The sequence below is a fragment of the Merops nubicus genome, unplaced genomic scaffold, assembly GCF_000691845.1.
Source record: "Merops nubicus isolate BGI_N331 unplaced genomic scaffold, ASM69184v1 scaffold3003, whole genome shotgun sequence".
NCBI lineage: Eukaryota > Metazoa > Chordata > Aves > Coraciiformes > Meropidae > Merops > Merops nubicus.
In genome coordinates, this window is record NW_008598085.1 from 55,820 (window position 1) to 71,755 (window position 15,936).

General features: G+C 35.3%; 1 protein-coding gene across 1 annotated transcript in view; it reads right to left on the reverse strand.

Annotated features, from left to right (window-relative positions):
• Window positions 1-1,478: 1,478 nt before the first annotated feature.
• Window positions 1,479-15,936, reverse strand: part of CFAP46 (cilia and flagella associated protein 46) — a gene marked incomplete at its 5' end in the record, with an annotated part of 64,045 nt that continues 49,587 nt past the window's right edge. Inside the window, 11 exons of the mRNA XM_008936904.1 lie at window positions 1,479-1,612; window positions 2,953-3,089; window positions 4,940-5,021; window positions 7,319-7,431; window positions 8,606-8,699; window positions 9,368-9,403; window positions 9,497-9,557; window positions 10,116-10,192; window positions 11,810-11,974; window positions 13,053-13,135; window positions 14,171-14,292. Coding sequence (XP_008935152.1) covers window positions 1,479-1,612; window positions 2,953-3,089; window positions 4,940-5,021; window positions 7,319-7,431; window positions 8,606-8,699; window positions 9,368-9,403; window positions 9,497-9,557; window positions 10,116-10,192; window positions 11,810-11,974; window positions 13,053-13,135; window positions 14,171-14,292 — 1,104 coding nt within the window. The remainder of the gene's footprint in view (window positions 1,613-2,952; window positions 3,090-4,939; window positions 5,022-7,318; window positions 7,432-8,605; window positions 8,700-9,367; window positions 9,404-9,496; window positions 9,558-10,115; window positions 10,193-11,809; window positions 11,975-13,052; window positions 13,136-14,170; window positions 14,293-15,936) is intronic.

Sequence of the window (15,936 nt, forward strand, 5' to 3'; positions counted from 1 at the left end):
GGAGAACAATATGGAAATTTATCTAAAAATCATTTAAGAAATTAACAATAAAATGGACATTTGCTATACTGAACAACAAGTGTGGACGTTTGCTTCATTCAAGAGAAAATGCTTCTTCAAACTCAAAAATACTTGAGCTTCCCAAATACCATGCATAGGATTTTTAAAAAGTTGCTGTGTAATAGTGATGGGATGAAAAGGTACCTGTTAAGACCTAAAAAGAAACAAAGGTGAGAACCTGGGAAAAGGGACCCATGCCAGCACCTAGTGAAACACGGTACGTTCAGAGACTAGAAAATACCTTACACCGAATCCTTAATTTTCAGGCTGGATAACTTAAGTACAATCTATGACCTCTATCTTTACTTAATTTGTACTGCCCATATACAGGCCATAAAAAAAATTTGTTTTATGTCTAAATAAAGTTATAGGTAAAGAGAATAAAAATCATGCATGGTATGGAACACAGTTTGACAGAGCAGTCCCAGTTCATATAAGGTTATCTAATTAACTTGTGAGAGCAAGAGGGAAGGAAGCACAGATTTATATTCTATTCTGTGCACCAAAAAAGTATTTTGCATGTCATGATTTTGTAATTATGGTCTATATAGCCCTTTAACTCTGTACCAGCTTCTAATTAACCATAGCACAGCAGGTAGCCAATAACAGTCTCTTTTCAGAGCCATTTTAATGCTGCATCAGGAACAAAAAAAAAAATGTATTGCAGGAAACAGACATCACCATTTTATTGGAGAAAAAAGACTCTTTAAATGGTTTTAGTTGCAATAACAATCAAAGCTTTTTATTTTCCATGACTGCTAAATTATTTTACATTTATTTCTACTGTTATCTCCACAAATAAAGGTTTAAAGTATGTATTTTGAAAATACACTGCTGAATAACAGATCGTATTACAAAATACAATGTAATTTTTTTTTGATTTTGGAATAATTTTATCTCTTTAAATGTTATTCAGGGGAACAGGGAAATAAAGCAAGCAAAAATTTTTAAACATTTTATTTAACATTACCTTGCTTTGTAATTAAAGAACAACTACTGGTATATCAAGTTTAAAATCAATTCACTTGGAATAAGGTGGCTTGGTAAGTTTTCCCAAATGGAAGTACACACAACGACACGTTCCAATGTCACTCATTCATCAGTGCCCCAAAACACTAGCCTGATTTCCTTTAAGATGTGTTAGTGCTTACCAATTTCTTTTAATGGATTCACTGAGTTCAGAATCTTAGAGTACTAACTGAAATCCCTAACATAAATGTTCTCTGATATTCTGCTGACACTTATTCTAATGTCAAACTGTTTACATCTGAAACAGAAATCAGTCTATCAGCAAAAACTACATTTTTTTCTTAAGCTCACCTCTCCCATGGCCATATAAGAATGTTATCTGCCACACCTTCAAACACGTGCCCTCTGCTCGGTGCAGTGCTATTCCCAGTAGAAAAGTCTGACACAAACTACATAATAACTACATTGGGTAAACCATAGAGGACACAATTAAAAGATGATGGATGAGTTGCAGGAAGATTTAAGGAAGTGTGAGTGGTCTGTTCTGCTTTGTCTCTAGGAGAGCTGTGAGAATCCACTTCCCCTATAAAAATATTTTTAAAGCATAATATTATTTGTGAATATTGCTACATATATGATTGCTTTAAGTGCAGTAATTTATCATATCTTCTCTTTGATTTTTTTTTACATTATAATATTAATAATTGCCACTATATCCAACAAGCATTTTCTGAAAAACATCCACCAAAACAAACCATGAAAACCAGGCAATGTTTCTTATCTGAACTCTCTTCAATTGTGATAGTGTCAGTTATAATTAAAATTTATTGTTCTACCCTTGTTCTAAGAATTATATCACATACAATGAAAAATAACTATATACTTTTATAAACAGTATATTAAGTTGTTTTACTCAAAAAATCCTTCTCTTCTCTTCTCTCCAACAAGGGATGCCAGGTGGAACTTCATATATTTGGTGTGCCCTTTACAGTACAGACTGTCTTACCACTGCAGGTTCAACTTATCTTTTTGCAGTCTATAATCCATACCACTTACATGGTTCATGTCATGCTCCTTCCTCATGTGACTTTTTAGTCACATTATTTCATTTTATAACAGTTCAGCAGAGCATAAATTTTAGCTTTTAGTCAGCTATGACAAAGCCTCCCCCCAAAATTTCTATATGTAAAATACTGTTACTCCAACTATAATATTGTATCAGTGGTCTTCCCACTCAATTCTTGCTAAGGAGCGTTACAAAAATTTCTCATGGCTCTTCTGAAAGTTTTCACTTATACCTGTGATCTATCCATAGGTCTACCAGGTTCTAGTTACCATTCACTGCCAGTCTTTTGTACTAAGCTTTTTAATTCTTGCTAATTAATGGAATCCCTTTCCCTGTGAATCTTACTTTTTTGAAGAAGATCGATTGTCTGTCCAGTTGTTCTACCAGTGCTCAACAAATCTGGAAAAAAAATGTTAGTTTCTATGAGCTTTTAATGAAGGTTTGAAAACCAAGAAAATATCAAATGTACAACCTGGTGTCTTCACAATTAAAGGTATCCTTTTTCATTAACTTTTACAGATTAAGTTTTGTATCTCTGAGGGTGTGTTCTGTCCTGCTTTTTCCCCATAGTTTATGCAACTACAGTTTGCCACAGCCTGTGGCACTGCCCCCCTTCATACAAACCCCTCACTAAAATGGATTTGAGTAGGTTACTGTTCAGTTTGAAAGATCAAACTGCCAATAACATAGTGGCTCCTGCATGCAGTTTACATCCTATGGAAACTCCAGGGAGGATCTGGTAAAGAGCAAAGAAAGAGGAGAGATGGGAGACAAGCAGATGCACACCCTCGATGAGCACATGCATACAAATGCATGAACTAATAAACATGCAGATGAAGCCAAATACACACACTTACTCTGGAACAAAATGTCAAGCCTTTCTGCATTCTCTGGCCAGGTAGTGTACCACTGGTTGGCTATAATGGAACGAACACCAGTAAGGCTCAGAAGCATTGCTGTCTCTGTTGGTCTCTCCATAGCAATGTACGGAGAACTAAAGAAAAGCAGAAGTATAAGATCAATTATCCAAAAATGTACGTATCAAAAAATAACTAAATATGCAGTGCTTTTTCATAGAAGGAGAAAGTGAATGCCAGAGTCCATTTTTTTACATGGTGAGGACAAAGTGTTTTCTAATATTTATAAAGCGCCTCAAATGTAATAGAAAAATTTAGGTAACTTTCTTTTCGTGATGCAATTTTACCATGTGGAATGCTTCCTCTCTTATTACTGCCCTGGGCATCTCAGAAAATGTGAAAGGAGAAGTAACATGAACTTTTACAAAATACTTTGGAATATCCTTTGTAAGACAGCCAAAATGTTGTGAATTAGGTGAAAGACTTGTTTAGTTCTGATTAAGTTGCTAAAAGAAAACAAAATATTGCAGAAATTGGAAGCTTGCTCTTTGTCATAAGTGTGGCATTAATTTGGAGTCTTAAAAGCAAATTGTTTGCAAAGTGGAATTTTTTTACTACTGAATATTTAAATAAGTAACATTGGTATTATGTGTTAGTGATGGGGAGAGAGAGACATTCTGTAGGGTTAGAACTGCAGTACATTGATGGCTGAATTTTCTTTTTATTAGCCTCTGCTATTCATGGTAACTTTATCAAAAGATTATCATTAATTTTCTATAATCTTCTGGGGCGATGCTGTCTGATTGTCTATGAAGTTATGTGATTTAGCTGTAACTGAATATTATGCTGAACTTTCTGAAAAGTTTTAGGTTTAAATGTGTAAGTCCAGTGGACCAATTCATTAGTCTGTTAAAGTGAAACTTCAAATGTTCTGAGATGGAAAAATCAGATTAAGGATTTGTGGTTTGTTATGGTTTAAGAAATGGCTGTCTGGGGAGGTGAGAGAGGTTGTTTTTTGTTTTTTTTTAATATCCTATCAGAAGGTTGTTTAAGCACACAGATGTGTGTGTATATATAACAAATCTTACACACAATTAATTTTAACTTATACCTTGTTACATTGTTTAACTAGTACTTTTAGAAAATGTTTTTCTATTTCTTTTTCATTGAATTATCAGAAAATGTATTTATGCAGCACTAACAGGATTGGATATAACAATGGCAGTTCCAAAGACCACATGAATCTAAGTACATACATTTTGATAGTCTATGTTGAAAGAAGAGGGAGGAAGATCAGATTTTCAGTTGGAAGGGACCTACAAGGACCATTTAGTCCAACTGCCTCAGCACTTCAGGGCTGACCAAAAGCTAAAGCAGGTTGTTAAGGGCATTGTCTAAAGGCCTCGTGAACCCTGACAGGCTTGGGGTGTTGACCACCTCTCCAGGAAGCCTGTTCCAGGGTTTGACATCCCCCATCTGCCATGCACAGACTCCTTCTCTCTAAATGAGACTATTCCTCACAGGCCTTCCAGCCCTGTCACCAGCTTTGTTGCCCCCTGGACACATCCAAGGATCTTCACATCCTCCTTAAATTGTGGGGTCCAGAGCTGCACGCTGTATTCCAGGTGAGGCCACATGAACAGTAAATACAGGGGGACAGTCCCCTCTCTTGACTGGCTGACCATGTCATGTTTGATGCATGCCAGGATGTGGTTTCCCTCTTGGTGCCAGGGCACACTGCTGGCTCCTCTTGAGCTGCTGCTAACCAGTACCCCCAGGTCCCTTCCTGCAGGACTGCTCTTGTATCTGAACTTCATCCTGTTTAGTCCTATGTAAAGAATGAGGCTAAAGACGTTAACTTCTCCCTTCAGAGCAGATGTGAGTCTTTCTACTTGCAGAATTAAAAGAGTATTAACTCAAAATTTTAACTTTGACATTAAAATGATCTGCCTTACTGTGGACTTTGCCAAAATAAACTTTGTCTTACCTTTTGTAGAGATCAGAGCTTTTAATTCTTTGATAACTTTGCTTTGACCGCACCAGATCTAGAAGTATTACCAAATGGCATTCTGGAAAAAAGTATGTTACAGCAATGGTATTTGCACTAATGATAGTGCCCAACATAATAAATAAATCAGGTCTTTATTAAGTTAATGACTTTCTTGAACACAATCTAAACAACTAATATAAAATTTATGTATTTCAGACAAAATTGTCAAGTATTAAATAGAAGAACATTAATAAAGCCATCCTAACATTATTTGATGTGACTTTGCTACACTGTCCCACAGAGTTTTGCAGGTTCTTTCCCCATGTTATTAGTATAACTAATAACAAAGTCCACATACCATCTTAATACAGGCCAATACCTATATGACTCAATTCCATAGTTATAAACCCTTGTAAGATAGAGGTATGAAAATGGTATCTGCTGGAACTCCTCTCCACAAGTTAGCACTAAGTTACATCTCAAACATTCCTTATTTTCTTTAAAGGCCTCCAGTGCAATAACTTAGAATTAAAAAGCTTTTCCTACTCTTTGTTGTGCTGCAGCTTAAACCTGTTACTTATTTTCCTTATCCAAGCAGCTAAGAAACAAATTACCTCTCTGCTTGGGAAACCTTTGACATACCTGAGAGATTATCCTGTCTCCCCTCAATATTAAAGTATGTTTTATATTTATATAGATGTATGAATGCACATACATACTTATTCAGAAAGTTATGCACATAAATCTATGGTTTAGCCTTCTGATCACTCTTAATGTTCTTAATCAATAACTTAGTCTACTTGGTCAATTTTATTCTCCAGTAGAGACCTTTGAAAAACTAAGTTGAGTGGGGAATGATTTCATCTATCTTGCAAACGACACTCCTGTATAGTTACTCCTGCACAGAGCTTAGGGATTTTTTTTACCCTAGCAAGATGATGATGTTTAATTTGTGATTCACCTCTTGACTCTGTTCTGGGATTCTGTGCCTTAAACATTAAGTTAGGGAATATCTGCATTACTGAATATTTCTGCTTAAGCATAACACCTCTCTAGCTGTTCCTGAATTACCCTCTGATAATTATCCCCATAAAGCAAGGTTAATTGGCATTCTAATCTTGCATTTCAGAAGTTGCTGAACCACCTCACTCTCCTTCTCAGCCTGGTCTCATACCCAGATTCAGTAATGAGATATTCTATTTCATCATGTAAATGACAAACAGCGATATTTAAAAAAATTTGGTCCAGTTAGAGGCCTCAGAAACCTCAGACAGTTCATAGTTATTAATAAAAGTACTTTGAACACTGGCTCTACAATAGATTCAAACTTGGTTGGCAAGACAACAGTAATTTTACCAGCTAACAAGCAAAAGCTGAGTAGGCGATCAGAAAATAGGACAATCCTTTGAGGCCTAAAATAAATACATTTTAGTTTATTGTCCATTAAAGAAGATTGAGGTGCATTGGAGAATTAATCCTAGCATATTTTAAGAGCAGGACACAGGGTAAGTGTCCAACAAGGTTCTCAGTAACTTTCCAAAAGTTGCCAGACCTGTAAAATACCTATCCTACAGACATCTGAAACCTCATTTTCAAGACTGACTGATGTATGTAGGAAGACATAGCTTCTAAATTTCTATATTTACACATAGTTTAAATTACTTTGAAATTAATGCTTCCTGAAGAAGCTTCCTGTTGCTTTGCAGGTCTTCACAATCTGTTGTGTACTTCTCAATTTTACATCTCAACACAATACAGCAATTCAGCTACCCTGACAAATTCAGCACAATTCCAAAGTTGAGCTTCTTCCAGATGTGCAAGGGGAATCAGGAAGATTATGAAACCAAAAAACCAGTCCTGAATCTGAGCCTTATTCTACACCACCAGAAAGATTAACTAGTTGTGAAAAGGCAGAGAGGAAAAAAAAAAGCCTGCTCAGAGTCTACAAATGTTCCATAATACCAGACTAATCATTCAGCATTAACCCTGCTTTTACAGACAGTTCTGCTTTGCTTGAGGGAAGACTGAGGAACTCTGGAGAAGTAGTATTTTAGAGATTGTTCTTAACAATAAAAAATCCTTTGTTACCAAATAATAAATTCCACAGAAAATAAGAAGAGTTACTGTAAAGTTACATCAGATGACAACTCAGTTTTTGGAACTTAAGAAATTCCAATATTTGGAAGTGGAGAAGCATTAAACTTATTTGTGAGGAAGAGCAAGAAATATGTGCAACAGAATGCAATCTCTGTAATGCAAAATTTTTCTGATTAAAGCCCTGGATCTTGGGGGAAAAAAGCACTTAATTGCTAACATCAATACTGTGATAATAAAAGCTGGTGTAAAGCAAACTGAAAAAATATTTTAATATCTCACTTGGGATGTTCATAGCAACCAGTCTGTTGAGTACAACATGAGACATGAATCTCTCCATCCCATAAAACAGAAATGCACTGCAGCTGGTCAGCAGCTGCTCCCATTCAGCTTGGCTGAAAGGAAGGAAGAAGAAAGGAAGTAAGTTACTTTTGTTACTACTGTACAAGAATATTCTTCATATATTATCCACAGCAAACACTTCAGTGTTATTTACTCCAGAAATATTTATACAAAAGGTCAGCAAACAAAGCACAAAGAAAGCTGCAAAACTGCTACTCATCTAGATTGTTAATAGTAATTCTTTTAATACAGAAGTTACTTAGTTTAGTAACATCTCAAACTAAACAAGGGCACAATGTATTTTTAGGGAAGCTCAATAGTCTCAAAACCCTAAAATCATTGACATATATGCACTGTACAGCTTTGAAATAGCAGTATTTAGTCTAATATTCAATAGGAGTATTCATGTATGCACCCATCAGGATATGAAGAGTTTAGGTTCTGAAAAGAGAAGAAATAATCAGCCTAGCTAGCAGCAAAAACTATGCAATTTGACAAGAGGTAACATTTGTCATTGCTGTGAAGATACCCTGGAGTACCTGCCCAGTGATTTTACTTAAGTAGTGATGATTTCAAAGGGCTGGTTAAACCAGCAGTTATAAAGCCAAGTCCAGTCATGACTGTGCTGACTCACAGGATTTCTCACTGCTTGACCTCTCAAGATACTTTTTATCCCTCTATTGCTATAACCTTAAAAGTAAAATACTTCTATAATGAATGAAGCATGTTATGAATAAACTCCATAAAATGGTACTAGTTTCACGATCAGATGTTTGAAATTGTAACTGTGAGATGTACCTTCACTACTTTGCTTCTGAAAACTGTGCTCCAGTCTTACAGCCAACTCAATCTGCATAGTGATGCTATAGTTTTTATTACTTGGAGTTAAAGACAGTTATAAATAAAGCCAGAAACAACATTTAGGCCCACATGCACTTAGAATATTCATCCAAGACTGCACTACAGACTTTTTGTCAAAACTGGGTTATCTGCATATACAGCTCTGGTGCAACCAATCTGGTTAAATCACTTTGTAGCACTGTATTTCAGATCCCTAAAATATTCTGTCTAGAAATCTAAATACATGTTTGAAACAGACAATGGTTAGCTATGTGTTTACCAGTCAGCAAAACATGACCCTATTTTATGATTGAAGTCTCTGCGAATAGGCACAATTTCAAAAAGGAAACATGGATAAAACATGAAAGCAGAGAGAATATTACAAACCTTGGAACATGTAGATTGCCAATAATTCCTTCCCATTGCAGATATTGGTATTTTTCTAGGATTTCCTTTATTTTTTGTGAAGGACCTAAAGCTTCTGTTACAAAAGAATTTAATCATTATGAGTTTAACATGCTACAAATGATGTTGGGCAATTAATTTCAATAATTTAAAAATTACAGTATAATATTTAAGGGGGTTTAGGTCACCATTTAATCTTAATTTTTTTTTGAAACCTAAGTCTGGCTTTTAAAACTGTAGCAATTGTGAAAATCTTCCCACTTCCTCCACTCCTACCCAGTACTGTTGGTTCGAATTCTATTCATGGCTTTCTAGCAAATTTCTTGTATAACAAAGATCATACAAAGCACCATATCCTTTCAATTAATCTATAACCTTCTCTGCACCACTGATACTGTGTATTAATAGATTATATTTGAAAAATTAAAAATGCTATAGGAAGGTGTTGAAAGCATGTGTTTAATGGTATTACACAGTAAAAGATTACTCAAGCAATTATTTTCATGGTGATATTAGGTCAATATTTAGTGATATGAAAGACATAAGACAACCTCATTTCTTTTCTGAACCTGAAACAGGTTATATTTCACTGATGCGTCATTTGATAGGTGACTGGCAGTACTGTTCTGATGAAAAGCTAAGTGTTTTTGTCAATATCCTGATGTCACGACTTCCTTCTCTGTTACAAAAATTTCTAAAATCCTTGGGTAGTCTGTGGAGAAAATATTATTTAATATATATTACCTGCTTCTCTGCCTTCATTATAGGGGTCCACAATATCTGATGAACAGTTAAGTGTAAACAATGAAGTGCAAACAGCAAAAAAAGGAAAGTTTAACTGATACACTTAGCTAATAGTTTCTGAAAGGATACATTTGAAATTATGAGCATTAACAGGCAAGCAATTAGAGTGTAAATCATGATTAATTGGTGCCTACAATTAAAAAGAATACATATTCTACTACATGCAGAAATCTCTATCAAATATTAACAATATTGTATTCTTTGCATCAAACAACTAACAAAAAGATGTTCTAATGCTTTGAAGGTAGGATTGAAAGCAGCATGATGCTCAATTATCAATAGAAATTAAAAGCATAAGCTATTCTGCATTATCTAGAATGCATATACATACATTACATAGATAAACGTGTGCACTCATATAGATATATATGCTTACATATTTATAAGAATATCTGCATACACTATATGAAATATATTTTCTTTTGGGGGGAAGTATTTTATTAACTTTAAGCACTCCCTTGTTGGGTTCTTAAATATGTCACATTTACACAGAGAGTATGACTTACCAAAGAAACAACAACTGTCATTACTGCAAAATCAACAACAGGCAATGTGACACTTATGCCACTTCAGAATTCTGGCATATATATTGTGCTTCTATGCAAGCCACTTTTAGTTCTTTAACATTGTTACACAAAAAGAAGAGCTACTCAGTACTGAGTTTATTTTAAAAAAGTGGAAAGTTCACCATTTTGACATTCTTTTTCTGATGAGCTTTTGGTTTTGTCTTTTTAGATATTTTGACATCTGTTTTAACTTCAGTAGCTGTGGAATTGAAAAGAACAGATTTTAGTTTTTAAGATACAGGCAGTTTTAGAGAATACAATTTTCTGGAAGGACTAATTAAATTTGTTATGATCTAATAATAATATTAATAATGGAATAAGCTAGAAAAATAAGAATTAATTTCAAAAAATAAACCAAATACTTTTGCTTAAAAATAATGGCTTGAAAGTAAGGGGAAAAAAAAGCAAGAAATGCGATCCCTTAAACATGCAAATGATTCATTATGCTGCAGATTGGAGATCAAAAGAAAAAAAAGTTCCATAGTTGAATCTGATTTGTTTTAAAAGGAATTTTTTAATAGCACATAAAACTGACATATTTCGCACTGTATATATGGCTGCCACCCAAAGTACATGTCTCAGCCAGCTATCACTGGCGTGCGCTGAGAGCTGATGGAAGTTTGAGATACATGTTATTACTCATGGCTAGTGCTTCTCTCCTCAGTCAGAGGTTACTTTTCTAATTGCATGAACACAGACTTTTCAACTATGCTTCCTCTCATTCATCTGTTTCTAAAATTGTGGTAATAAGAAGCGTCACTTTAAAAAAGGCAAAAACATAAATGGAAAACTCCAATGTTCCAAACTTGCTATTTCTAACAGACCAGTAACAGTATATGTACAGTATATAAAGTAAAAATATTCTCTCTCAGATTATTCATAGTTCTTTCACTTTAGAAAGGAGAAGTGAAATGGAAGAACAGAAGAAGTTATACTGAAGGCACTAAATATGACAGGTTCATGAACATGAGACAAAAATCTCTTTGGAATGGAATACTTCCATGGAACAGAGTGAGTTTTCTAAACTTATCCTACTTTAGCTAAGGACCACTAGTTTTAATAATTTGAGTGAAAACGTGACCCAGTTCTTAACTTCAGTGATAGAAGGTATCTTTGATTTATTAAAAAAAAAAAAAACAAACAAACCTCTGCTTACTGCCTGCATTTATTACTCACTTTTAGAATAAACAAGAATGAGTTTTAGGATGTCATAAGGACAAGATTACCAGCTGTCCAACTACCCCACTTAAACTCAGTTCACTGAAGAGTTTACATAGGGTGCGAGTGTCTGCAGTAATGCAGCAAGTCCATAAAGCCTGTGGGATCTGATTTTGCTCATGCATAGCACAATAATCACTGGATCGACCTGAGCCCTTAATGTAATCTCAGCTATAGAGAGATAAACTAACTCAATGATTAAAAGGTTTTTACATTTGGTGTTTTGAGCAAACACTAACATTAAAGAAAATGAACAGAAGTCTAAATTCTTGGTTTATTAGTGCAGCTGAAAAATGCTTTAAAGAGTTTAAGACCGTATTTGTGTAACTGAAACTCTGCAAGGCATTTTAGATTCCACCTACATTTAGCTAATTTTTAATATACAGAGGTTATTTTAAATCAGCTAGCACAGTAACTATAATCACTGTATACATTACTGAAGTTTATTGTACTATCTATTCCATCTAAAATACTGGAAAACTATTGTATGTGGCAGTCTTCCAGTAACATATAATACATCAACCATACTATTTAAATTCTAAGCATCTTGTTCACTGCTGCAATATGCTAATGCAAAGAATGTCTTATCTAGTAGTACCTGACTCAGCCAGATGGACTCGATTGTAGAGAATCTGGAGAGAAAAATCTCTGGATACAGAACTTATTCCTTCCTTTTTAAAGATACTCAGAGCTTCCAAAGGCAACTCCATAAATAGCATATCTCCTAGTAATATCACACACAATCCTAAGTCCATGGGTGTACCTGAAGAAATGTGACAGAACGTGACTGAGATTTAGTAGTTCTAAATATGTATACAAATAATTGAAATTACATACAAAGCCCTAAATTTCATCTCTTATATGATGCTTGAACTTCATTTTAGCATGGATTAGGTGCATTATGCAAAAATATTTCTTTTAATACCATTACTCCCAAGATGTTGTCAAACTTCTGTGCACATGCACATGTGAGCACTGATTCTTCAGTGGGAAAAATATCACCATATGAATAACCAACCATCTCAAACCGAAGTCCACGTGTATGCAATGTATTCAAGAATGTGATGTTTGGAAATGCAAAATTTCCCTAGCTGTGTTTGGCTAAACAGTACAGAGTTGTAAAGGAGTTCTTACCCAATACAGTGTTTTTCTGATATTTGTTTCTGTTATTTAGAAGAAATAAAAAAAGTACTAAACATCATTATGACAACATTTTCCCGTTCCACAGAGAAAGAACAAATACATGGAAGACAAGTTAATCAGCCTCTGCAGAATGACAGAAGCTGCCAGATTGCATAAAGAAACTGTGTAAAGGAAAATGTGTATTTTTTTTAATTAATTTTTAATTGAGAAACTTCACTGCTCCCCACCATAAAGCAAAAAACTCATCCCCAAAGCAAGCCATGGACTTGACTGTCTCTTTTTCTTGAAACATGCTTAAAGACATGTGCTAGTGTCAGGCTTGCATTAAAGCAACCAATTCGTGATAGTCTATAAAAACACAAAACAGAAAGAGATCAACAGACTTAAAGTTCTTTGGTTTGGCCTTTCTCTTAGAAAGACAAGTTTGTAATAAAGCCATTTTATTTAGCTGTCTAAAGCCTGTATAGTCTGGAAGACTGTAAACACACGCAGAAGGATAGCTCCATCCGGCATATAAATAATCTTTTTGGAAGTATACTAAAATACTTGACTTGATATAGAAAATAAACAAAAAAAAAAGACACTGCTAAAGTCTTTTTCTTCTCCCTGACTTAAAAATATTGAAACTACAGTGCCAGGATTTTGACGTCTGTCCATACACACAGATACATACACATACTGTACTCAAGTGCACATACCCTGCATTCCAGTGTGTTTGGTGTCCTCATCTTTCACTTTTATTTTTCCTGTTTCAGCTGCTGAAACTGATGTGGTCTGTTCTCTGTGAAGAGAAATTACAGTGAAAATACTACCAGCACTATCTTCTGCTGACCGCTTGCCCAACAAAGAAGGATATTATCATGAATGGGCAAAACAAGAGCCAGATCCTTCCCTCTGGTCTTAAACTACACACAAGAGATCCAATGTGGCCAACCACTGGAGGAAAGAATAGATTGATGCATTCACTCACAGAATCTGATGCAAAGAAGGGAGTGAGCTGACTCAGAAACCAAGCCATGTGGGAAGGAATAAGCCAGGCAATCAGTCCAATCATACAGTAATTACCCAGGGAAAACCTCGTGATCCTCTTTCTGTCTGGAACTTGTTGCACTATTGCTGGGAACTCTACCTGCCTCAGGGAGTCCTTCCAACAACTGGAAATCCTACACAGTACACCTATTATGTAAGTAAACTTTCCCCAACCCCACTGTAAGGGGAGTCAGTTCTTACAGAGGTGACTTCTTGCCCTGCCTCTAAGTTACTGTGGCAGGTGGGGGCACCTGGTGGTGAACACCATCGGTTCCCACCCAAGGCTGGCCAGACCCTGGGTGAAAACCAATCAGGAGGCGCTTTCTTGCCTGGTTGTGGACATCATCCATATGCCAACCCTCATTCAGGGCTGGGGGTTTAAGCTCCAGCACTTCACACTAATACTTATGTAAGTAGAAGATTTCACAGGAAACACAAAACCACTTCAATCTCCATGAAGTTTTACACAAAGGATGAACGCCCTTTGGAATTCCTGTACTGTGGAAATCCCATCCTTAACTAGTCAAATCATAATGTTTCATCCTGAACACAGTATCATATAACTTAAGCTGGGGAACATTAGTAGTCAGAAATGGCCATTGGTCTATCATACGGTTCAATCCTCTTAGTCTTGCATAATCTACACGTATCGTCTTTCAAGAGTTTTCATCTTTGCAAAAGTTCATGTAGCAGGGTCTACTTTTGCTAAAGCCATTCCTGTATTTGTAGGACCTGAGTCACCATTCTGTTTTCACAAATGAAGATAAAACAAGTCTAAATTTCTTACCTGACACCAGAAAAATTAAACTCTGACAGCACAGGTTTCAGGTATTCTTCCATAATCTCTAATATTTCAGAGAAATCTGATGTGAAATCATGGCCATTATCACCTGTTTCCTTGGTTGGAGTCTAACACAAAAAAAAACAGAATTGCAACAAAAACCAGAATGCTTACAATGTTAGAACATTATTTAACAAGGGTGAAGGGTGTATTATGTTAAATCAGAGACTAAATAAAATAATTTGTAAAAGAAAATATACATAAAGTCAGCTTCAGAACTAGTTTACTTCAAAACATCACTCCTATCAGCATTTTGCAAAATAGTCTGACACAGAGATCAGCAGAAGATATCAACATTTAAGTGATCAATATACTTCTGCCATTTTAATGGAGAATCTGGCAGAGAAGTCCAGAAGAAAGGAAAGATTATGTAGTGCTCCAAATAACAGGAAGAAATTGTGAAAAGGACAACCCTGAGAAGTAAACTGAAACTGCAAGATGAATGTAGAAGCAGCAAATTAAAGTGGAGCCAGTTTAGGAAAAAACTAAACAGAAGGAAGAAAGTAGATAAGGAGAGAACAGAATCATGCAGGAGAAGACAACAAAAACCTGAAGCTTTTAAAAGTCAGTGTAGATGGACACAGAAACAATAGCTGGAAAAACACACCCAAGTAAATGATGAAGTGTGGTGGTATTAATGAATGGCTATCTCACCTAAAGCTCCATGTGTGTGGCTCTGTACAAGCTGCATGCATAATTATTTACATTTGTAATCCACATGCATTTTAAAAACTAAGACACTTTTTTTCTTCTGTCTGTTCCAGTTGACGTTATCTTACCACCTTCTCCTTTACTTATGCAAAACCAGAAAACTTTACATAACTTGCCATCACAAAAAAGGCTGGCCACAGACAAGCAAAAAAGTGAGCAACACTTCAACCATCTGCAGTAACTGGTATTCGAACTGAAAGCTGCTAACATGATAAATAAAACAGAATTATAATTCAAGAACCAGATGTGCCAAAGTTGTATGATTAAAACAATGAAAACTTGTATAGAAAATTATGATCTGTATTTTTTACCTTTATATTAATGATGGAAATATGTCTATACCAGCGTTCGCTAATATGCTCTATTTAACAGTGAAATCTGATTGACACTGGAAAGTATAAAAGTTATCTATGGAGCCAAAATTAAATTAGAATGCTAGGATGCAGACTTACACACTGCACATGTAAAAAAATTTTGTCACCATGCAGCTTAAAAGCTTATGTGAAAGTCACTGGCTTTTCCAGTGTACCTTTATGCTACACAGCTTGTGTTCACTGACTGCAACAGTGTCCTTACAGAACTGAGCCTTCTTACACTAACAGAAAACATTTATCATCTAGAATTTAAGTGTATTCATAGCTACAAACTGGGAATTCCAATGAGATGTGTCCTTGAAGCAGAATTTTGTGACTAACAGACTTAGATCAACTGTGTCCAAAAAAACAGCTATAGTGCAAAACATACTGTGTGTCCTAAAAAGAAAGCTTTCTGTGTTGGAAATCGGTAATAAGTCTGGCTAAAATAGACTTATTTTTATTAAAGGGTTGAGATCTATGATCCCGTTATTTTTTGGGGAAAGCCAGGGCTTTCATGTGATATGAAAGGCAATGCACATTTGCAAATGCATATCGTAGAGGTACACCACATTTCCAAGGAAATTGATCTCAGTTGCATCAGTTTTCAATTCTGATAAAATACTGAACATTACAAAGCTGTTGAAT